Source organism: Eptatretus burgeri, chromosome 10 (genome assembly GCF_056783735.1).
Source record: "Eptatretus burgeri isolate ZD-2024b chromosome 10, Ebu_testis_v1, whole genome shotgun sequence".
In the NCBI taxonomy this organism is placed as follows: domain Eukaryota; kingdom Metazoa; phylum Chordata; class Myxini; order Myxiniformes; family Myxinidae; genus Eptatretus; species Eptatretus burgeri.
This window is the reverse complement of record NC_140970.1, coordinates 67,552,793-67,578,758: the sequence shown is the minus strand read 5'-3', so window position 1 is coordinate 67,578,758 and position 25,966 is coordinate 67,552,793. Positions and strand designations below refer to the sequence as shown.

Below are 25,966 nucleotides of genomic sequence, written 5' to 3'. Positions count from 1 at the left end.
TTAGTCCACGTTTCCCCTTTTTGTACGATTTTCCATTATATGACCCGTCACTTCGGCATAGATAAATAGAAATAAAAATTAAACGTTTCATTTTTAAAAGTTTCTTGAAGCATTTCATGGAATGCTTGGTGAAGCCACTTGGTGCATGTTCTTCAAGCTTCAATCAATGGCGATACGATACCATGGTTCAATACAGGAGGTTGCGAAGCAAAAGAAATTACATGATCACAATGAGTAAAAAAAAAAATTCAGTTAAGTAATGAATCGCCACATCATGGCAAGGAAGACCGGAGGTACGCATGCTCACTCTAAGCTGTCTCGCCTGAGTTCGAATCCCAACCCAGGTGTTTTTTGGGAGTTTTTTTGTAAACACTGTTGAGGGTGTATGAGAGCTAATGCACAGAAAGTACAATAAGGTGAGCAGTAGACAAGAGGGGTGGAAGATGGAAGGAAAGAACAGTGTAGAACAGAGATATGAGATCTGTGGAAGGAAGAGGGATGGGGCAAGGTTTACAGGTTAAACAAGATGGTCGCTATAAACTGTCATCCCAGTGTTTCACTGGCAGGGTAATTCATCATTGTGTGTGCCGTTTCTCGGATGGACGTTAAACTGGGTGTCTCTTCTGCCAGAATCCCTCCCGCCCCCTCCCCTTCTCCTCTCTCTCCCCTCGACCTCTCTCCGAACGATCCCACCCCTCTTTCTCCCTCCCAACCACATCCCCCTCTCCCACACCCTCTCCCTCTTTCCGACCATGCCCCCCTCTCTCTCTCTCTCTCTCTCTCTCTCTCTCTCTCTCTCTCTCTCTCTCTCTCTCTCTCTCTCTCTCTCTCTCTCTCTCTCTCTCTCTCTCTCTCTCTCTCTCTCTCTCTCTCTCTCTCTCTCTCTCTCTCTCTCTCTCTCTCTCTCTCTCTCTCTCTCTCTCTCTCTCTCTCTCTCTCTCTCTCTCTCTCTCTCTCTCTCTCTCTCTCTCTCTCTCTCTCTCTCTCTCTCTCTCTCTCTCTCTCTCTCTCTCTCTCTCTCTCTCTCTCTCTCTCTCTCTCTCTCTCTCCGACACCTCCCCTCTCCCCTCCTTTCCTCTCCCTTCCCTCTCTCTCCACTCCTCCATCTCTCTCTCCCACTGCTCCACCCTCCCCCTGTCCCCCACCCTTTCCCCTCTATTGAGGGGACTGTAGCATGTACGAATCAAATTTGGAGTGAGTCGACCAGAGGGGTGCAAAGGTCACAGCATGTACGAGCATACACGCATGCAGGCAGACCTTTGCCAGGCAGATAGCATGGGTTTTAAATGCTCCTGCAGCAGGTCTCTAAGTATCCACATTCGTGTGTGTGTTATTTGTTATCTTTATATGCGGATTTCAGAAGGTGGAACAGAGTCCTCCCAGGGCGGACTTAAAGTATCCACCTTCATTTTGGTAAGGGGTCACGATTCATGGACCAAGCTGTGAAGTTTTCTGTTCTCAAAGTTTTGTGCCGAGGGCTCTCTTCAGGATCGTCACTGGGCCCTGGACAGCTTGCAACTGTAGTTCGTTTGTAGTAATATTCCCAGGGATGGTTTTTAATATCTCTGTGAGGTTCTTTGTCATCATTCCTTTAGGTCCAGCTCTTGCTGGTACAACTTTGACATTCTTCAGCTTGGTCTTGATGTTTGGTCATTTTCTTGATTTCTGCATCGTTTAGTCCAAAATCACTGGTATTAACACCGCACTTAGCAATACCTTCTCTTTTTTTGTACCTAAGTATGATATCTGGTTGCAATGCCTTGTTTTCAATGTCCACACCTGATGGGATCATAAGGTCGTATGTTAGCGGTACTTCCATGTTTTCAGTGATTAGTTTTGGTTCATGTTCCCACAAATTTTCTGGAACTGGAATATCAAAGTTTTTGCAGATGTGCCAGTGGATTACTTTACAGTGGATCTGGAAGAGGCATAGCTTCCGGTCATTATGTGTTACAGCTGTTTTGACATGAGTTAATTTTTTTGTGTGCGTGTTCGGTCATTAAGCATAACCGACTGTATTATCTTTCCTAACCCCACATCACCCCTCACCGTTCTCTCTTTTAATTTTTTTCATCCTCTCTCTCTATCTCCCTCTCTCTTTGTCTCTCTCTCACCCTCTCCTCGCACCCCTCCCTCCCGCAGTATCTAGCTTCCCCTTCCTCCTGCCTGCTCTCTCTCCGGTCAACGTGTAAACCTGTCGATACAAGTGAGCATATATATTTGCCCATCTGATGTAGGAAGAGGTCCCGCAATGTCAGTGTGTACATGATCAAACCTGGCATCTGGTGTTGCAAAAGTTCCAAGGGATGTTTTTGTGTGCCGGTGCACTTTACGACTTTGACACCGCAGTTCTTGCCCAATTGCGTACATCTCGGTTGATACCTGGCCAGACAAAACGTGCAGTAGTCAACTGTTTTGTGGCTCAAATGCCCGGGTGTGACAAATCATGCAGAGCATGAAAAACGGAGTGTCTACACTTGGCTGGGATTTATGGACGAGGATTTCCAGTAGAGATATCACACATAATAGTACGACTTGATGTGGAAACTGGAACTGCACCGAGCTGAAGTGAGTTAGCAGCTGACTTGCATTTCTTCATCATCCTTCTGAGATTGAGCAATGGCATCAAAATCAATGACGGCTGTTGTCTCTAAGGCGTTTACGTCCATACATGATAACGCATCAGCTGCTGTGTTGTCTTTGCCTGAAATGTGCCTTAAGTCAGCAGTTCATTTGCCATACATCCGCATCATTGCAAAAACTCTTGCATCAACTTCTTTGTTCAGAGGAGCTGGGGGATCGTAAGCCTTCTCAATTGATAAGAAGGTTGCAACAATTGTTGAGGGAGAATAACCTCGAGGTTAACATACTCGAGCAGTTTTTACTCCAACGATTGGCAATCAATGCTCAACGTATCCTTGTTTCAACCAGCGATTCAGTGAATATCGAGCAACTCATTGATTTAGCTGATAAGATCATCGAAGTTGCTACCCCACCCACTTCCTCCACCGGTGCTATCCCATCCCAGTTAGCCGGTGACGTATCTGCACCAGCTATACATCCGACATGCAATGACTTAAAACCCAAATAGACCAGCTAACTGCCCAAGTACAGGCTCTTACATGCCATCTTAAGGAGGAGCATGGTCGCAGATGAATCCACAGCAACATGCAGGAGACCGACACACAACAATGCCGTAGTCCTGGTGCACAGCATCATGCAGGGGGCGCGTGTTGGTATCATTGGCAATTTCGGGAGAATCCACACGAGTGTGTTCAGCCTTGCAGTTTCACAGTCGAGAAGCCGATTTCTTGAAGCATTTTGGATTGTTGGTGGATGTGAAAAACCAAAAGCTCCTTGACTCTACCGCAAATCTTTGTGTCAAAGGTATCACTGTGCACGTGCCTTCTGTCAATCCAATGTTTGTCAAGTCCCACCACATGCCCAGTTTTGACTCCATCCTTCAACAGTACCCAGAAATAACTCTGCCCACCTTCAGTGAAGCAGCGGTCAAACATTCCACTACTCACCACATTGACACGCGTGGCCCTCCAGTTGCAGCTCGACCACATTAACTAGCTCCGGATCATTATGCAATTGCTAAAGCGAAGTTTGACCATGTTGTTTGAGGTGGGTATCATTCGACATTCAAGCAGCAACTGGTCCTCACCTTTACATATGGTTCAGAAGAAGACGATGTCTGGTGATTGGAGGCCCTGTGGTGACTTCTGCGCACTGAACAGGAACACAGTACCAGACTGTTACCCTGAACCACACCTGCAGGATTTTACATCTTGACTCCAGGGAAAGCAAGTTTTCTCCAAGCTTTACATCCTTGAGAGCATATCATCAGATTCCACTAGAGCCGACTGATGCACACGAGACAGCCATTACCACTCTTTTTTGCCTTTTCGACTTTGTGCGCATGCCCCTTTAGGTTATGCAATGCAGCACAAACATTTCAGTGCTTCATCGATGAGGTCATTTGGAGTTTGCCTTTCGTTTTGCCTACATTGATCTGCTCATAGCCAGCGAGATGATCAAGGAGCATGAACAGCATGTGCAGCTTGTGTTCACTCGCTTACCGCAGTTTACCTCACAATAGCGTCATCATAAATCCTACCACATGTCAGTTTGGGGTGTCCTCATTACAGTTTTTGGGGTACTTGATCGAGGAGGATGGCATTCATCCACTGGCTGACAAGGTCAAGGCGATCCAGGATTACTTGCAGCCAACATCAGTGTACAAGCTCGGGGAGTTTCTGGACATGGTGAATTTTTACAGGAGATTCATCCCAAACTGTGCAGACACCATTCATCCACAAACTGACCCCCTCACACGACATGGGAAGGAGCCAAAAACACCTGGTTTGGTCTGACGAATGTGCTGCTGTTTTTATCGCAGTGAAGGCTTCGCTGGCAGAGGCGACAATGATTTCCCATCCCAAGTCAGATGCACCACTATGTATCATGGTGGATCCTTGTCAGATGCGGCAGTTGGTGGAGTATTCCAACAGCATGTGGAAGGGAAGTGGGAGCCCATTTCCTTCTTTTCCAAAAGGTTGCAGCCAGCAAAGACAAGGTACAGCACCTTTAGTCGTGAGTTCCTGTTGGTTTACCTCACAATCTGCAATTTTTGTCACGTGCTTGAGGGTCGGCAGTTTTGTGTTTACACTGACCATAAGCCATTAACACAAGCTTTCCAAGCAAAACCTAATCGCTATTCACCAAGAGTGGTCTGACATCTTGACTATGTTTCTCAATTCACCACCGATATACATCATGTGAGCAGTAAGGAGAATGCTGTTGCTGATGCTCTCTCATGGCTCAATATCATCACCCTCGACACACACAACCACCTCCATCGATTTCAACAGACTTGCCAAGGCACAGCAGGGGGATGAGGAACTTCAGCATCTCAGAGAGGTCCACATCGCTCAAGTTCAGTGAGGTACCCCTCCCTATCTCTGAAGGCACGATGGTTTGCAACTTATCCACTGGCACTTCTTGTCCATATATTCCTGCTGAGTTCAGACGGGCCATATTTGATGCTTTGCACAATCTACCTCTCACCCTGGTATCAGGGCAACGCAGCACCTTGTGACTCAACGGTTTGTCTGGTGTGCCATGAACTGTGATGTGAGAAACTGGTCCAGAGCCTGTTTACAGAATAAGCGAAAATGCATCGTCACACAGTAACACCATTGGGCACCTTCGCATCTCTTGATGTCCATTTTGATCACGTGCACATTGATTTGGTCGGTCCTTTTCCACCATCTGGAGGTAACACATGTCTGCTCACATGCGTTTGCCATTTCACCGGGTGGCCAGAAGCTATTCCAATACCGAACATATCGGCAGAGACCGTAACTAAAGCTTTAGTTTCTGGATCTGTTGCAGTGTTTGGCACCCCATGTATTATCACCAATGACAGAGGATGACAGTTTGAGTCCACACTTTTCAAAACGCTGACTGAGTTACTTGAAAGTAAATGCACCAGAACTACTTACCACCCCACTGAAAATGGGCTTGTTGAATGGTTCCATTGACAGCTTAAGTCTTCACTCGGAGTACAAGCAGACCCGCATCACTGCATGGAAAACCTACCGTTAGTGCTTTTGGGCATTCATGGCACAGTGAAAGCTGATCTGGGTTGCAGTGCAGCCGAGTTGGTTTTTGGATCAACACGTCACCTTCCTGGGAAATTTGTTGCTCTGACTAACATTCACACCGATTTGGACCTGAGCAATAATGTGGTCAGACTGAAAAGGACAATAAGTGAGTTGCATCGCATCCCCACCAGAGCTCAACAGAGTTGCACACATCTGCCCAAAGATCTTTTGTCTTGTACCCATGTTTTTGAACATGACGACACTGTCAGAGTTTCTCTGCAACCTCTCTACCGGGGCCCCTTCCGAGTCATAATCAGGAAGGACAAGTACTTCATCCTTGATTTTAATGGGGTCTGAAACTGCCAGTTCAGACAGACTCAAGGCTGCTTACACAGCTAAAGAGTCTGATGCATCCCATCCTACTGCTACAGCAGAACAAACTCTAGCTACATCGACTCCCACTGTTCCTGTAAGCCCACACACAAAAGCACCGAGTTTAGCCCCATCGACATCTGCATCAGCCCCTTTGCCACTGACAACTACATTAGACGTGAGGAAAACTCATTCTGGCAGATATGTCCATTGGCCCAAGTGGCAGATATGTCCCCAATGAGTCTCTTCTGCTTGCCATCTTTGACGCCATTTTAAAGCTGCAGCGGCTTGTCGAACTTGAACTTCTCTTTAAGCATTTGTAATTGGTGTGAATGAATAAAGACATTGTCTCTGACTCACAAAATATTAATTGAACTCAAGTGAAATGCTGCAGTTGAGAGGATTCCATTGTAAGCATAATAATTATCCATGTATTCTGTTACATTCGCTTTCTGTAAAACATACACTCTGCCTTCAGTTGATATTGATTTGTCATTTTTGATTAAAACAATGCAACAACCTAGAAATGTTGCATAAGTTCCAGGAAGACTTAAGTATTGTTGATTAAACATAATTTACAGGAGTACATGATTAAACATAACTTTAGATATTCTTTCTTTTTCTTCTGGCTCTGAGAAGTTTACAAGCTCCCAAAACATTTACAGCTTAAATTGCTGTTCTGCCAGATGGACCATATTCAGTATCAGATAACATCTGATATGTTATCTGGGATAACAGATAACGGGTGTTCGAAACACAAACAGTGACATCTGCCACTCGGGCTCTCGGAGCTGCCACAGTCTTTCATCATTTGGCTGCTTCTCCATCTTAAGTCCCAACAGTGGGTATTTCACTCGAATAGTTCCGCCTAAACACCAGAACAGTCTTACTGATGGCAACAGGGTGTACGTTAATAGCCTGTATGCATTCTCATCGATGGCCTGCTGCTATTGAATCACCTCGTCGTTGGTTGACATTTATAACTTATGGCAATTATGATAACAAAGGTAAAGCTTTTAAGGGAAGACCTTTTAGGTTTGATCATTTGAGCAATTGCTCCGATAATCCACAGGAATCCTCTATCTCTTCTCAAAAGGAGCTGTGGACTCGAGATAGAAATTTGCAATTATGTTGCTGCATCATAACTTAGCCCGACATCACTCGAGCAATAAATAAGAGTGGGTGGAAGCAAATAATACAGTTGGCTTCATATCATTCAGGGCATGCCAATGTTTTAAGCTTTTTTAACGTACAAGTATGTAATGATTCATAAGAAAATAGCTAAATGTTTTTTGTTTTTTTTAATGTACATCTCGTTGTTGGTGTTTTGTGTGACTTAGACTACTGTGAGTACAATATCTCACTTTGATAACTTTCTGAACGACCATTATCAACACAGAACTGTTCTATTCATGAAGAAGCAGCTGTTGAAATGCTCGAGAGTTATAGTAAAATAATTATGATGAAAATAAAGCAGCTTGAACTTTGTCTGATTTAAACCCAAACATCGCAAAATTGAATGCAGGCTGTATAAGAAGCTTACTTTCTCATACTGGTGATCTGCTAAAAGACAGGGTCAGTGCTGCTAAAACAGTCTCAATGCAAAGATTATGTTGAGTGGTTTGATCTTGTCTTTCCAGCGGTGGTCAGAATAGCGATTTGTAATTTGTTCATGGTGCCGGCACAAATCGCTTGCTCTTCGTCCAAAGATACTGTGGGATTTTTTAACATCCATCAACTAATGCTAGCAGACAGGACACCCAGCTCAACGTCCATTCAAGAGACTGTGCACACCATCCCGTTGGACTGGAAAAAAAAGTTGGTTTGCCAGATTTGACACTTTGCTGCCCATTATATCATATTATATTTTAAAAATGTAAAAACAAAGAGGGATGAATTCTCAAAAAAACAACCAAACAAGGTCAGAATGACACCACATTATGATTCCACAGTGTGACACCACAATCCTTTTCTGGATTACCATCACGACATCTTTTGACATTTTACTTTTGTTGTGGGATTGTGATGGAACAACGTCAAGATTTAATGATGGTAATCCATAAGATGATTGTGGTGTTGTATTGAGGCATCATAATGTGGTGTCATTCTTACCTTGTTACTTACGAAATCTCAAGATTTCGTAAGTATATTGATGACTTCCGTCATCTGTTTGTGTGTGTGTTTGTGTGTGTGTGTTTGTTTGTTTATTTGTAGGCACAATAACTCGAGAACGGAAGAAGCTACCAATGTCAAATTACACCACGTGATTCAGGAGGGTGATGCCGAGTGCTCATTAGATTTTGGTCAAAATCGGTCAAAGGTCAAGGTCACAGTGAGGTCAAACATTCGATTTTTGATGGTTTGGTACAGAATCATCATAGAAACTTCTGGTTTGCGTCGCTACCTTCTCAAGAGACAGCTTTTATTAGACAAGGTCAGTCTTGTTTAATACGTAAGTTTTCGTAAGTACGATTTGTACTTTCGTAAGTACCAGTCTATGACTGCTTGCTTGTTTGTGTGTTTTTTTCGTAAGTACGATTCGTACTTTCGTAAGTACGATTTCGTAAGTACCAGTCTATGACTGCTTGTTTCTTTGTGTGTGTGTCTGTTTATTTGTAGGCACGATAACTCGAAAACGGAAGAAGCTACCAATGTCAAATTACATCACGTGATACAGGAGGGTGATGGCTAGTGCTGATTAGATTTTTGGTCAAAATCGGTCAAAGGTCAAGGTCACAGTGAGGTCAAACATTCGATTTTTGATGGTTTGGTGCAGAATCATCATAGAAACTTCTGGTTTGCGTCGCTACCTTCTCTAGTGACAGCTTTTATTTGACAAGGTCAGAGGTCAAGTTGACGATTTCGTAAGTACCAGTCTATGACTGCTTGTTTGGTTGTTTTTTTGAAATTTCATCCCTCTATGTTTTTACATTAAAAAAATGTTTTCTCTTCTAGTGTCTGGGGTTTTTTGGGGTTTTTTTGGGGGGGGGATATATAAAAGAGTTCATAAAAAAGTGAGATAATATGCAGACATCAGTGCATATCAACCTCTAGAGCGGCATCGTTTTTTTGGGGACTAGAAGATGACCGTGCCTGCTTTCACAATTGCTCGACCAGGTAATTTAGAGCTTCCCATCAGTTAGTGTTGCAATTTGTATTTGTGCAACTTATTTTGAAGATAATTATAAATATTTTATGATAATATTAGCAAATTTAATACACTTACTGTTTTATATGTTTTATCGTGTTGGTATAGATTCCATGCCTCTATGTTTTTCTATATTTTAAATAGTTGTTTCTGTTTATTTTGGGGAGAAGAGGACACCACGATGGTTCAATGATTTTTTACCCCCTCAATCCTGGCATGTGTTGGTTATATCCACAGTTTTTGTGTATGTTTTGTTGTTTTTTTGTATGCAATAGCCCAGAGACAAAGTAACTTCCTCACATTGGAATCACCATCATAGCTTCAGCAGTTATTGAGTTAGGTTGGGCTACAGTTTTCCATTGTTTTTAGAGGAGGAGAAGTACGAATTGGCAATTTTGCGATCTCTCAAGGTGGTACTTTAGCGATGTATTCTGGTGTCTTTTTAAATCTTGATAGTTCAGAAAATATTCAAGAATAAAAGGTATGGCTTTTAGATGCTTATAACTTCACTCCAGAGTATATAAGTATATCATTGTCTGCACATTTTTATGGGTGGCCATTTTTTTTCCCCGTATCATCCTTCTATATGGAATGCTACCGTACTCCATGATATTACAATTGGTGGGAATCAGGTCTCACAGGATGGCGCAGAGGTAATACGGGACTTTCGAAATGATGTACGAATGCTAAATGAGGCCTTTTGCGCCTGCTCTGTGTGCGTATGTGTTTTCAGTGACTCAGTTCTGCTCGCCGAGAACTGAAATCTGCAATTGCTAGTGTGAAATCTGTGATTCAACAGGTCTTTTAAACATAATTTTCAGCATTTGGACAAAAGAGTGTATATTTTAAACTACTGGTTAACCAGAATTGTTCTGTTCTTGAATGAAAATCAGACTCATGAGAATAGAGGATACACAAGAAATATCTGTACATGACAGGAATTGGTTTCCTATTATTTACTGTTAATACAATTAGCTAGCGGTGGTTGTAGTTGTCACACACACACACACACACACACACACACACACACACACACACACACACACACACACACACAGATGCTTCTCCTTTCACTAATAGATGCAAAAAACGAGTATAATTTATCTTGTGGCCCCGGAAACAAATAAAATATACTGTATATATTTATAACAGTACTCAGGGCCCAAACAACTCGCCCCCCCCCTTTCCCTCCCACTCCCCCACATTCCTGCCAAACATGATTAGTAGTAAATATCATCATTTTAAACTTTCCCTGTACATCGCCGAGCCCAAGATATGATCTTCCCATTGGTGTTAAGAAGCATGAAGGTTTGGGTAAAATTCCCATCTACAAACCTTCAGCCTTTCACAGGCCCATATCGTCAAGAGTTTTTGCAATATGGACTCCAAGATAGCAACTCTTTGGACGAGTTGATCAGGAAGTTCTCCAACTGTTTCATTCTGCAGAGGCACACCCCTTTCTCATAGGTACATTTACAACTACTTATCACTTCTTTAAAAGTTTTTTTCGTCGTTTCATTCTATAATTCTTATCTGGCAGACATGAAATACAGTATGTTCAGGCCGTCCCGACTGACTTCTTTACTAGGGGTTTCCGCGCATGTGCACCAAACAATCTGGGTGGATTACATCATTTTTAAAGTGATGTATTACCGGTACGCTTGAACTTTCAACCGTGTGTTTGATTCCTGACCCGAATATAAACTGTCGATTAGTGCTTCACATTCAGGGTGTTGCATCAATCTCCCAGTGTGCTATCCCTTGGTTGGAGGTAAGGCTGGGTGTCCCATTTGGTTAGGATCCCATGGGATCTTTCATACCTGGGATATAAAAGATCTTTATCATACCTGGGATATGAAACCTGGGATATAAAAGATGGCGAGTTATTGCAGGTACCCTGAAAAAAATGCAATCAATTGATTGCCACTTTGAATCAAATGTGAGCCAGCAAGTTTGTGAGAGACTTGGGATTAAAAACTTTCTCCCCACAATGTGCGAATAATTGGGGCCATTAAATAATAGGAGATAATTTGGAGGATTCATCCAACAATTACCTTTAACAATGTAATTATATTCTATCAAAATGGTACAATTTAAAAAAGACATTTTAAAAAATAAAAACCGTATCCTTGCTAGGCATTGTTCATCATTTCACTTTTACAAGACTTTCACTTTATGTGCAACAAGGAGCTGATACTCGAGGTCCCCCACCTTTTGGGTGGTATGAGGAATGGATCTGTTTAATATGAAAGCTAAATCTTTAACGGTTTTTGAAATATAGCGTACACCAGCCGAGTTACCGAGAAGGTTGCCAAGCAACAGAATTCAGCCAATCACAGCTGTGATCTAATCAGGTTGAGATAATATCATGAAGAATAGATATCTGCAATGTGAAAGCTAAATGTTCAACAGTTTTTGAAATATCATGGACACAAATGATCGGTCGGTCTGACAGCTAATTTTAATGTCCCCGTCTCCGACCTTGTCGGAGGGACAGCGAACAACCAGCAGGGGCACCCGGCATTACCCAGTGCTGTTCTAATCCGTTTGGTATTTTGAAGAAATCAAAATTTGTTTTTCTATTTTGTTGTGGGGGCCGAAAACACTTCCCTACACCCACTAAGGATTGCGGTCAGGGATCATTTAATATTCACATTTCACATAGATACAAAGGCCTAGGTACAACAGAGCGATTTTTTTTTTTTTCAAAACATTTCTCAATTTTCAAAAACATTTTTGGGCCGAAAACACTCCCCAGCACTCACTGATGAACCTCCGAAAGTTTGACGGATATCTGCTTGGCCATCTCTGAGAAAAATTGAGACACAAAGCCAGACAAACATCTCTCTCATACTATAGATTAATGATTTTGTATGCAGATTAAGGAAAAATAAATAAATAAGAGACAGCTGCGAGAACAAACCAGAAAGAGCAATCAGAGATTTCAAACCCTCGCCACAACTTTTGTGTGGTGTATTTTGTGTACTGGTGTGTTACATAGTTGATAAGAGACATAATTAAAACTGCCACTTTATAACTGCTGGTAGTGATGACTGAATACCAGACGTCCCACTTTGATGCAACCCCGCTTTGATTGTCCACCTGACCCTGACTCATGACATTTTTTTAATTATTCAATTGAATTCAGAATGGGATTAAAATAAATTCAATTCAAATCAAATAGAAGACCAAATAGGTACACTCGTACAGTCCTGCATTGGAGTAATCAGAAGGAACCCGAACAAGAAAAAAGCAAAGATGAAGTCATCTGGAGGAACCTGGATAGGATTCGCATTGCAACTGCTACCCCTCTACCCTCAAAACCCATACAGGCACAGGCACAGGCAAGTCAGCCTTATTCAAAAAAATATAATATATCAAAAAAACAAAAGAAAGAACCCAGATCAAAACAATTAAATAATTCGGAGTGCCAGACCATGCATCCGATCAAGCTGAAATTTGAAGCATGCATTCTCCATCATTACTAGATCATAATCATGACGTTTCATGTCAATTGATTAAGCAGTTCCAGAGCAAACATTATTTAATATTTTTCTTCAATCCAATATCGCTACCAAACCATGTGACCTATCAATTATTCCTTAACAAACTTGTACATCCAAGGCTGGGGGAACATTTCTGTGAAGTTTCCACTCGATCTGTCCAACCGTTCTGGAGAAGAAGATTTTTTTTATTGGTTTTAGGGTAAATCCAACATGACTGCTAAACCTCGTGACCTCTGACGTCATATATGTGAATATTTTGTTCCTCATGGATCGGCACGAGGCAGTCATACATGTTAATGGCTGTGGAATCATGTGACCAATGATATCATCAAATTTTTTTCTGTTGACCAATTTATCCCGAGATGACCCTCAAAAATTTTCATCCTGATCAGATGTAGCGTTCTACATATGCAATTATGTTGTCATAATGAAGGTGACTATGACATCATAAGAAAATCACTTATTCCACATGAGGAGTACTTGCCATGTGCCAAGGTTCAATTTCTTCCTTGGTGTGGTATCAGAGATACAGAGGTCCAAAGTTTTTCGGTTTTTCCAACATAGCTGCCACACCATGTGACCTGTGACGTCATAATTATCATGCTAACATTCTACATGTGTAGTTGCTCCAATGGTGAAAATGACGTCTCAATCCGACATGCGGTTATGGAGAAAAACACTAAAGTTCTGTGCGGACAAACAAACTGACCCAAAAGCAATATCCTCTCCTCTGGCGAGGGTAACAAGCATTAAATGCATCAGGATACGCAGTCCAATTAATTCTTGAATCACATCCTGTCAATAAAATATGAGTTCCCTTCGAAGGAATTTCAAGGCAAGAGGAGGCCATTCATCCCATTATGCCTGAACTATGGTTGTCTATCCTTGATCTGTCCTTTTAAATGCTGAGTGTCAAGCAAGGAAGCAGCATGTGCCATCTTTAAAGTCTTTGGTATGATTCAGCCGAAGTTTGAACCAATGAGCTCCCCGCACACACCAACGACGCTCTTCCCATGACACAACTGAGTCTGATTATTATATATCATGTATATATTAGGCCTTCATTTGAGTGCTACACAAAACAATAAGTAAAGCTCAATTATCGATGTCTTCTCCTCACAGTGAGCTGAGTCTTCTTTATGAATGTAATTAAGATGCATTGAAAGCCTTCCTCATGTGCTTCATTTTCTACCTTAAAGTGCTGTGTGGTTATAAATTGCAGCTTTTGAAAGCAGTCAAGAGTTGAACTTGCCAGTCATACTACACGTTTGTACACTTGAATTAATTCTGGTGAATTGACATGTACGCCGTTTCTAATCCTAGTCTGATTAATGAATATCTGCACATCATCTTCAAAGTTTCCAGCATGCTTGTCATTGAAGTGTCTTCCATGGGTTTGGATTGAACCAAAAATTGTCGTTACGTTGTCATCAGCACAGGAATATGAATTATAGTCTGCAGTACATCACAGATTGGGTTAAGCTAGATGTCCTGTCTAAAATGATGTGGCATCTAAAAACCATGTCACACACTGCTTTATAACAGTGTCCAAGGCTCATGGAAGAAGTGCCACACACAAAGACACCATGTACACACATACAGACATAGACAAAATAAAACTTCAGACAAACACAGCCGGTGACCTTGTGGGAAGTGATCTAACTTCCCGGTGCACTCTGCGTACTGGTGACGAAATCTTGTGACATTACTTTTTTTCTCCGTGGTCAGGGGAACGATAAAGGAGAAATCTATCTCCCTCTCATTCTCTCCTCTCCATGTGATTCAACCCTCAGGGTTGTCCATGCTCTTTCCTCTAAATCAGTGCTGGGAAAACCAGTACTCAAAACAATACAAGACCCTGTTTACTGTAATTACAAGCCTGGTGTTGGCTTAGTTGGTAGGATGGCTTTCTTGGGATCTTAGGGTCCTGAGTTTCAGCCCTGTTGGCTGCTGAATTAACACCGTGTGGGGTTGATTCTGTCAGCCTGTCATCATTCTGAAATTGGCAAAATGAGTACCAGTGTACTGGTATGGGGCACAGCATCAGCAGCATAGTTGTGCTCCAACAAAATGATAGCTACCTGGCAGCCGAGCTGCCATATGCAAGAAGAAGAAGAAGAAGAAGAAGAAGAAGAAGAAGAAGAAGAAGAAGAAGAAGAAGAAGAAGAAGAAGAAGAAGACTAGTTACAATCCAAAATGATACCTTTTCATTTAGAAAGCTAAATGTTCAATTAAAGATGCAATAACTGAAGGATTGAACACATCAATATAAAGGAAAAATAATTTAAACTCAAATATACTACTTAATGTGATTTCTGGATCACCATTCAGTGGCCTGCAAAAGTATTCATCCCCTTCGGTCAGTATTTGGTGGAAGCACCTTTTTCAGCATTGACTGCTACGAGTCCTTTTGGGTAGCTCTCTACCAGCTTTGCACAAAGATGGGGAAATCTTTGGCCATTCTTCACATGAAAATTGCTCTCGGTCTGCCAAGTTTGATGGGGATCGTCGATGGACCGCAATTTAAAAGTCTCGCCATAAAGGTTCAATTGGGTTCAACTCAGGACTTTGACTGGACCACTCAAGAACATTGATTTTCTTCTTATTGAGCCACGTCGTTGTGGCTTTGGCTTTGTGCTTCAGATCATTTTCCTGCTGAAATGTAAATCTCTCACCCAGTTTCAGATTCATGGCTGACTCAAGCAGGTTCTCATCAATAATTATCCTGTACTTTGTACCGTCCATTGTTCATTCTATCCTGACAAGCTTGCCAGTCCTTGCTGATGAAAAGTAGCCCCATAACATAATTCTGCCACCACCATGCCTGACGGTAGGGATGGTGTTGACTGGGTGATGTGCAGTGTTCGGCTCGAGTCAGACGTAACGCTTTGAATTTCGACCAAAAAGTTCAATTTTTGTCTCCTCTGACCACAAAACGTTTCTCCACGTGCCTGCAGTATCATTAAGATGTTTTTTCGCAAACTCCATACAAGGTTTTAGATGCGTCTTTTTCAGTAATGGCTTCTTTCTTGCCATCTGTCCATTGAGGTCCAGCTTTGTGAAGGGAACAGGATATTGTTGATTGATGAACACTGACCCTCATCTCAGAAGTAGAGCCTTGCAGATCTTTCAAAGTCATTGTTGGATTGACAGTGACATCCCAAACCAGTTTCCTGCTTGCCTGGCTGCTGAGTTTGAATGGGTGACCTGATCTGGGTAGAGTCTGGGTGGTATGATACCTCTTCCACTTCTTAATGATGGATTTCATTGTACTCAAAGGGATAATAAGTGACTTTGAAATCTTCTTACAACCCTCTCCTGAACGGTGCTTCTCCACCACTTTATGTCTGACTTCTTTGGAAAGCTCCTTGGTCTCCATGTTTTCCTTGTTGGTTTACCAAGTGAGTTGCACCTAAAAACTCCTTAGATAACTGGGGGATCTTAATTTTAATAGAAACCACTGATTACAAACAGGTGAAACATATTACACTTATTTTGTAACCTTTCAAACAAATAATTTGCTCCTGAAGTGATGTAGGGTTAATTTGGCAAAGGGTTTAAATACTTATGCAACTGAGAATCATCTGATTTTATCTGTTAATCAAATTTATTCACATTTTATCTGCATTTTGTGGCTTAATCACTTTGGAGTAGTTTGTGAAGTCTATACATTAAGTTTGATTTGAAAGCATAATGAAGCCAGAACAGCACTCACAGAGCGCGTAGTCTTGCCTCGCCCGTTCATTCTGAACAAAAATACCATTGTTAACTGAACACGCTACTATTATTGCTCACTTCTATGATGGCCCATATACCCATCTCATTAATGCACTGCATTATGTCACATAGTTTATTGACATGGGTTACGAATATCATCTATACCATTAAAAGGCAGTGTGCCAGTGTGTGTATCTCCTCCATGACTCCAAAACTATAAAACTTAGCAGCCTGAATCTTCGCAAGCATACTAAGATAACTCCAAGAAAGTGCAAGAGTGAAAATTTGGTGTTTGGGATAATTAAAACACCCCTTTTGAAGGTAATTAACGGCCTTATTTAATTATAGCGAACGCAGTGAGCTTCATACTTAACGCATGCACGTGAGAGAATAGGAATCAACAACAACAACACAATACCCCTAGCTTTTGGAATCCGTGTCGTTGGATATGACCTTTTGCTTCCGGTTGTTTTTAAACGCTGTGCGGTGTATAAACACGATTGGGTTTTATTTCTATCTTGTGAATATTACTTAACGTGTGCACATGAGAGAATAGGAAACAACAAAAACAACACAATACCCTGGCAATTGTGAATCCATGTCGTTGGCTATGACCCTTTTGCTTCCGTTTTTTTTTTGGTTTCTGGGTTTTTTTTTGTTTCCGGTTTTTGTCATGGGGAATGATGCATGCCGGGAGATAAAGGCATCGTCGGAGACATGAAAGACCCAAATAATATCAGACATGGTGTATATTTCCTCCACTGATTTTAATAGATATCTCCCGCATCATCAAAAAACAATTTTTAATCGTGATTTACATTACTTGATCGCTGATCCCGAATCCAGGCCGAAGTAACCGGAAATTGCATATACAGTTGTGAACAAGTTATAGGTAAAGTCAGAAGCGAATGTAAGAAGAATACTACGTTCAATCTGGTATTTATTTTTTTAGATGAGATCCTGTTCTACGTGGTGTAGTTGTCGTTGTGAAGGTAATGTTGAGGTAATATAAATTTTTTTAGATGAGATCCTGTTCTAGGCGGTGTAGTTGTCGTTGTGAAGGTAATGTTGAGGTATAATGTTGAGGTAATATTTATTTTTTTAGATGAGATCCTGTTCTCGGCGGTGTAGTTGTCGTTGTGAAGGTAATGTTGAGGTAATATAAATTTTTTTAGATGAGATCCTGTTCTAGGCGGTGTAGTTGTCGTTGTGAAGGTAATGTTGAGGTATAATGTTGAGGTAATATAAATTTTTTTAGATGAGATCCTGTTCTCGGCGGTGTAGTTGTCGTTGTGAAGGTAATGTTGAGGACTTTTTTTTTTTTAGATGAGATCCTGTTCTAGGCGGTGTAATTGTCGTTGTGAAGGTAATGTTGAGGATTTTTTTTTCAGATGAGATCCTGTTCTAGGCGGTGTAGTTGTTGTTGTGAAGGTAATGTTGAGGTAATATTAATTTTTTTGATAGCAAAAAGACTGTTTAATTTGATATATTTAAGAAGCGAATGTAAGAAGAATTCTACGTTCGCTTCTCGGCTTTGCCTTTTCCATATTATCCTTCATCAGGCGATCCTCGGCCACCTCACTCTCTTGGGTCTAAAGGTATTTCCTGGGTAACCTTGCTGGGGGTCTGAAGCCGCCATGTTTTTTGGCCTGCTCAACCTGCCTTGACTTGGAACAGGCCACAACAATTTCTTAACGATGAAGTTGTTGTTTTCACTTTCCTCACTCGTATTATCGAATGCCTGTTCATCATGGCTATGAATCACTGGGCCCATTGCAATGCTTATAAACATCCAGAGACGTCTGCGTTCATGGCTTGACATTTTGGGCGTCTCCGGGAGGTGTATGTTTAATGTGTTTGCTAATCGTGTACCAAACGAGCCGTTTCTTAAGAACCGTTTCGTTGGAGTGCGTGCTTGAGTGCTTGAGCCACTTGGCGAGCCCTCTCCAAGCTGCTTGGTTGTTCGTTTTGGGAAAAGTATCCGTGCTCTCAATGGAACATCGATTAGACAGACGTACGTTTCCGTCTGTGTTAGTCCCTGTGGTGCAATGCGGTTGGTGTCTCGTGTGTGGAAAATGTGCAATTTTATTTTTACAGGACATCACTTTGTTTAACCTTTAGTGCGATCTCCTAATAAAATCCATCTCTGACTTCGACATCGATACATATATGTAAAAACAAAAAGGTCCATCCAACAAAGTGTTTGCTGTGATCTGGCTGTGAAGGCAGAGAGCAGAGATCGACATTTTGTGTTCTGTGCCTTGATCTATTTTTCAAGTGAATTTTTCTAATTTCCCACTTGAATTCCTCTTTCAAAGAACTCTGCTTAAAAGGAAATCTTTGTGTTTGTCGTTTTTATGTATTTTATGCATGTGCATGTATATAAACTGTATCACCACAACGGAAGTGTGTGTGTGTGTGTTTTGTGTGTGTGTTTCTGTGTTTCTGTGTGTGTGTGTGTTTCTGTGTGTGTGTGTGTGTGTGTGTGTGTGTGTGTGTTTCTGTGTGTGTGTGTGTGTGTGTGTGTTTCTGTGTTTGTGTGTGTGTTTGTTTATTGCGCTACTCCTCATGCAGTTCTGGGCTGATTACATCCAGACCTACTGCATAGGATCAGCATGACCCCAATTAATGTACAGTATAGGGGTAGTTTTTATTCTTGCCAGTGGTCTTGGGGGGGGGGGGGAGGAATGCAACCCTCTAAGTCAATGTGTATCGTGTAGCGCCGCCTCAAGGTGGGACAGGGTATTACAAGTTTCCACCATTTACAGTGCTGTATTTCTTTCTGTCCCCACGTTTTCCAGAGCAGTGAGGTGTTTTGAATTAAAAGTAGTAGGTATGTTTTTGCTTTATGCATGTAACCCGGGTTATCTTTTTTGCATATACAGAGCTGTCAGTTGCCTATACACCGCCCAAATAAAGATATGTGTCAGAAGAAAGTGTTGCATGCTTAGAAAAAGATCATCCGTAGGGCAGGTACTTTGCGAGTAAATTTAATTATTTACTCACTTTCGGCCATCAATCATATCTAAGAAGTTTTAGGTTTTACGGATAAAGATGTCAATTCAACCAATTATGGCTCGAATACCACTTCACCAATGACATCATCATAATCACCTTAATGACCCCATGAGAAGTTGATCACCCATGCAAAGTTTAATTTTTTTTAAAATGTTGAGCGGTTTCGGATAAAATGATTGATGTCCAAATTTTTTCCCTTTAATCCAATATGGCTGCCACACCATGTGACCTATGACATCAGAGTTGGCAATAAAATATTCTCCATGGGCATTCCCTCCTATATTTAATGTTTCACATCAATCGGAGAAGCGGTTGCAGAGAAAACCATTTTTGGAAAAAGATTTCAATTCAACCAATTACGGCTGGAATACCACTTCACCGATGACGTCATCGTTTTCACCCTATATACCCCATGGAGAGGTGATGACATGCCATTTCCATATTTTTCATTGAGCGGTTTCGGAGAAAATTATGACCAATTTTTTTCCTTTAATCCAATATGGCTGTCATACCATGTGACCTATGATGGCAGAGTTATCAATAAAATATTCTCCATGGGGAGTCCCTCCTTTGTTTAAAATTTTGCAGCGATTAGATGAGCAGTTCTGGAGAAAAACATTTTTGAAGCGAAATTGTATAAATGCAGACACACACAGACACAGATACACCCACGTGGGCATTGAAATAGTCTCGCATCACCCTCCAGGGCGAGGCTATAAAGTTCAGGTGGCATCAAAAAGTGAAAACTTTGGAGGAGGGTGAATACTTTTGCAAGCCACTGTATATGGGAAATGATTAATTGTAATACTGTAACACCATTCCTTTTGTTCCGTAAACCTACATAGGGCTGCTGAGGAAGTTTCATTGGCAAGGAATACAGTCCTGGACGGGTCGCCACTCCGACACAGGTTGCCCTGAATGGTTATTACCCCAGTACAATGGTACTCATTTTGCCAACCTCGGAAGGATGACAGGCTGATTCAACCCCACTTGGTGTGAATTCAATGGTAGATAGGGGCTCAAACTCAGGACTCTAAGGTTCCAAGACAGCCACCTTAACACCAGGCATGAGGGGAGATGATTAGCAAGATAAAAAAAGACAATGAAAAGGAATGGGTGACAACAGGTGATGGAGGTGAGCTGCAGCCTTAAAGCAATGGAAGGAATAGCATGAGCTGACAGAGGGAAACATGACTTGACATGAAATGACAAAGTGACAATTTCAAAATGGTGAACCACATTTGTGTTCCTGGATGCAAATCGGACACATGGAAACATAGGAAATATGAGAAATATCTGTGGATGAAACTTGTCAAATTCCTACCACCCACACACACACCAACGGAGGTGAATAATTTGAGACCTATTAGGTTTCCATTTTCATCTCCTGAAATCTGCCCACATGTGGAGATAGCAGCCAACAACAGCAACTTACACACACACACACACACACACACACACACACACACACACACACACACACACACACACACACACACACACACACACACACACACACACACACACTTCTCCTTTTAGGAATAGATGCAAAAAATTAACACAATCACTGCTGTGGCCCTGGAACCAAACAAACAATATATTTCCAACAGCTCCCACTCCTACCCTCTCCCCCGACTCTCTCCCCCCCCCCCCCAGCCACCACAACATGATGAATCGTAAATATCATTTGAAAGGTTGATTTTAAACTTATGTTGTGCATTCACAAGCCCCAGATATGACCTTCCCATTGCTGTTAAGAAACACCTAAACCAGAGATGGTGACTCTCTCAGGAAAGTCTTTCCAATTGCAGATGTCCATTAAATAAATAACCAAGCCTGCCATGTTCACACGAAGCACTCCCGCAAAGTTCAAAGTCCACTCACTGGCAGGGATTATTGGCGATTTGGGTAGAGCGTGCCCGTTTACGATCCTTCGGGCCTTGCACCGGTCAACATTGTCAGGAGTTTTTGCAGTACATGCACGTGCAAGATCTTTTTTAGCGAATCGAGAAAGTTCTCCAACTCTTTCATTGTGCAGAGGCACCTTCTTTTCTCTCAGGTACTTCTCCAAGTGTATTTTCAGCTTCTTTTAGAAGCTTTGTGAGTCATTTTAGGTAACAATGCTTATCTCGCTCACACAATACTGTATACGTAAACATGTCCTAATCAACACTGCTGCTCAGGGGTTCTGTGCATGCATGATGTGCGCCAAGCATTTTGAGTTGGATTATGTCATTTGTGAATGTCCTGTATTGATCAGCACAAATTATTGCAGATAAACAATTAAAAAAAAAATTCCCATTAAATTTCATATCACATATCCATCATCATCATCAATTAAGGGAAGCACCGAGTTAATTCTAGCCAAATATAATGCAAAGTAACACAAGTGAATAAAAGAACAAGTGGTGATAGTTCATTATGTATACATGCCAATTGGCACATCCGATACAGTAAAAGTGAGTTCCAACAAAAAAATTAATCTATATATTACTAAAACTCTCATCTTATATATATATATATATATATATATATATATATATATATATATATATATATATATATATATATATATATGTGTGTGTATGTATGTTCCCGAAATACAGCCAAAACGGTACACGATAGCGCAAAAAAATTTAGGGCCACCTTACTCACCATTCTCCTGTGGGGTGCAGTATCAAGTTTCATTCAAATTGGGCAACGAAAAAATTATTTTAATAATCAATTCCCGATTCAGTCAAGTTCTCTTCGGGAGTATTTAATCAATGCAAACAACCTCAGCGGTATAGTTCGCTGGAGCTATCTTTTTTTTTTTAATGATTTTTTTTTATCAACCGCTGTCACAACAGGAACCCAACAGGTTCATGGGTCATCTAGTATATAACTAAAACTCTCATCTTGTTTGTATATATAGATATATTGTTACGAATCTGGAAGCCTTGTGCACACAGACATTCAGGTCCCCAATAGCTCAGTTATTTTGATAAGTAAATGTGGAAACTTGATACTGCACTTGAATGTGGAAATTGAATGTAAATTTGAATGTAAAATTTGAATGTAAATGTGGAAACTTGATACTGAAATGGAAACTTGATACTTGATACCCTTTCCCTTGTTTAATGGGTAATTAAATGTTCATGCGCTGCGGAGTTACTTTGATCGTCAGGGTTTTCTTTTATTATTACCTCCATAAATCTTCTACAACACCAGCATCACCCTCACCTTCACCTCGCTCTGGCCGACGCCATGGCGCTCGTGGTGGGCGGAGTTCAAGGAGGAGCCTCACGGCGGCTCTCGCCCAATCAGGGAGATGTGAGCGAGTTCCTCGGCGGTCGTCCAATGACCACAGCCCACACAGGATAATGTTCTTCTGCCTGTTTGGGGGGCGGGCCGCCGCGAAGGCCGTCACGCCCCCCCCCCCCGGTCCAATCAGCAGACTTGGTGTCATTTGCGGCCAATGGGCGATGAGCGAACCACGCCCGAAAAGGGGACAAAGGGAGAGAGAACAAATGATCGGCGGCCTTCTTCTCGAGCGAGTTTCTGGGCTCTGCTCGTCCCACCGCTGGTCGGATCTCTCTCATCGCTGGCTCTGGGGTCGTCGCAGCGATCCCTCACCTCATCTCGCCGCCGCTGGATTCGGCTGCCCTGGTCCGTTCTTGCCGACTGGTGCTCCGGGAAGGTGCGGACATCGAGCCGCGCACTCGCGGCCAGGTAGCCTGCCACGCTCTCGTCCCTCAGCTCGACTTCCCTCCGAGATGAAGGGATAATAAAGAGCATTTTGGTCCGTTTCTTTTGGGTGTGCGTCTGTCTGTGTGCCCGTCTATAAGTAAGAATTGGATAAGTGCTTTAGCTGTACATTATTTGCCTTGCTTTAGTCGGTTAAACTCTGCTCTTATGTGTTCCTTCCCCACCTATTGTAAAGAAATATCCATGTGTTAAATGTATCAGCTCGTTTTTGTGTTTTCCTCATTGGTTTAACACGGTGCGTGTTGGGGAATTAAAGAAGGCCATTGTCGCCGTAGCTGTGTGCATTCGGACCGACGGGACCTTGGTGACCATCCGCTCAGGTTACGCACGGGTCGAGCACGGAAACGACTCGTCCCGTTTGAGTCCCGTTGAGGGTGTGAACACTTGGTAGCTCGCCACGTGGGTCTCTCGGTATTTTGAAGTTTGGCAAATAACCCTGTTCCACGTGGTGGAATTATTTACAATTCACAGTCCTGTAAGGGACCCGTACCCTCGGTGTTTTCTGAATGGTACGATATAGATTCCGGGTGTTCGGTAGAGTCGACCCTACTGGTCCACCTAGCGGTCGTGCTCGCAGCCGACGCCCGGCTCCACAGAAATATATATATATATATATATATATATATATATATATATATATATATATATATATATATATATATATATGTTTCCGAAATGCAGCCAAAACGGTACACGATAGCACAAACATTTTAGGGCCACATTACTCACCATTCGCCTGTGGTGTGCAGTATCAAGTTTCGTTCAAATCGGGCAACGAAAAAAATTATAAAAAAATCAATTCCCGATTCAGTGACATACTCTTCGGGAGAATTTGATCAATGCAAGCAACCTCCGTGGTATAGTTCGTTGGAACTATCTTTTTTTTTCCTTGAAATAATTTTTTTCATCAACCGCTGGTCATCACGGGTCATCTAGTGTATAAATAAAAATAAAACCTCAGGCCTATTCAAATTGCCAGAATTGGAATTGGTGAGAGTGGTTTACATTTCCCCCTATTCAAATTGTTTCATTTTAATTAGCAGGTATTAAAATTGGTGAGAGCCAACTGTAATGCAAAACCATTTGAAAACCTCCAGGGTTGCAGTCGGTGCCAAGATAACATATTTTTTTCATTAATCAGTTTCAGCGACATCATTTGTGACGCTCAATCGATTGGTAATCAAAACAAGTTTTCTCTGTATACAAATGCGAGGCTCATGGAGGAATTGGACAAGGAGACGGTTTCATTTGACACGTGCATACATTAAAATATCACCTAAGGGGGAAAAGGAGCATATATTGGAGATGATTATCAAGATTAAAAAAAAAAGACGATGGGAAGGAATGGGAGCAACATGTGATGGTATTGAGCTGCAGCCTCAAAACATTGGCAGCAATAGCATGATTTGACTGACAAAGGGAAGCAATTCCACAGCAAGGACAAAGAGAGCACCTAAGCATGACGTCTGAAGTTTGGGAGGTTGCCAAGGAGGAGGCTACCAGATAACAAGGAGGGAGTTGCTTTACATCTTGGTAACCAGGTAAACGTATTCAGTTTCTGCTGCATTAAAAAATACATATCCTATCTTGGTAACATATATCAACGACTTGCTAGTTCCATATTGAGTACTGTCGGATTGAACTGCATGCAGCATATTTTGAAGAGATCTCAACAATAAAGAATCCTCTATCTCACATTATCTTTTACCTGCCCCTTTAAAAAATATATTAAAAAATTATCCCACTATTCCTGAGAGGGATAACGAACAATGGTACCTGTAGCCTGTGGCTTGTCCTGTCAAATACTCATGTGACGGCAGGCCATGGGTGCACAAGAAGGCTTGTAGTCGTTTTTTCTCCAAATGTTGTCGTTCCTCCAGAGGCTTCTTCCAATCGTCGGGTGTGGTACGACACTCTCCGCCATTAGAAAAGCTGACATTGAGAGACCGAATTTCCTTTTGTGCATGGCGAGCAGGAACCCTCCTCGCGCTTCGAAGACCATAAATCTCATCTAAGCTTGAAGGAACAGACCGTGCACCTGATGGAAGGCGATTGTTAGTTCGTGCTGCAAACATGGCAATACGTCCAACTCAGAAACGGCCTAGCAAAGCTAAACTCTTATAATGTTTCCTGAGAACAATTTTTAAGTTTGGACAATTCCTAATAACATCAAGGTCTATGCTGTTGTGACAATGAAGTCTGCTTCACCTTGCAGCGCCACGTAAACTGATGAGCCCAGGTAACTTGATGCACAGATGTTCGTTTCGTGTTTTAACAGTGGATATCTGAAGAAGCCAAATTGAGGGCACCATGCTATTAACCTTATTTGTTTAGGAAATGATCTTGTATTTCCAAAGCAAAAGTCAATAATAAGTAACTGATCATTTTGTTTAATCAAGACAAAGTTACGATAAAGTCAATGTGTGTCTATTTTCAAATTTGTACACTGCACTGTACTATATACTGTCTGTGATGGAGACAAGTCAAACTAGCTTTTCAGGCCCATTCAATTAAACAGCTGATCAAACATTCAAAAACAATGTTAAAAGTTTTTTCCCCCCCAAAAAATGCATAAAATGTCTTCAACAGGTGTGTTAAGGACTAACAATAATGGACTGTAATTAATCTGATCAAATAATTTATAAATACTCGTCTTCAAAGCATGAGATTATTACTGGGAAATTAGTTTGCCCTGAGATAAATGGGCCAAGTTTGTCAGAGAAAACGAATGGACAATAAGGTACCGATTTCTGTTAAACATTGAAAAAATTTTTTGCACAATCTATTGGAAAAAGCTGGTTTTATAAAATATCAATAAATGTCTGTTCTACCCTCCATTACCACTT

At 41.7% G+C, this 25,966-nt stretch overlaps 1 protein-coding gene across 1 annotated transcript in view; it reads right to left on the bottom strand.

Moving 5' to 3' along the window:
- LOC147018766 (voltage-gated potassium channel subunit beta-1-like) overlaps nt 1-25,351 on the bottom strand; it is a 127,030-nt gene extending 101,679 nt beyond the window's left edge. Inside the window, exon 1 of the mRNA XM_085898811.1 lies at nt 24,897-25,351. Within this exon, the coding sequence (XP_085754937.1) occupies nt 24,897-25,195 (299 nt within the window). The 5' untranslated portion in view covers nt 25,196-25,351. The remainder of the gene's footprint in view (nt 1-24,896) is intronic.
- Nucleotides 25,352-25,966: the final 615 nt, after the last annotated feature.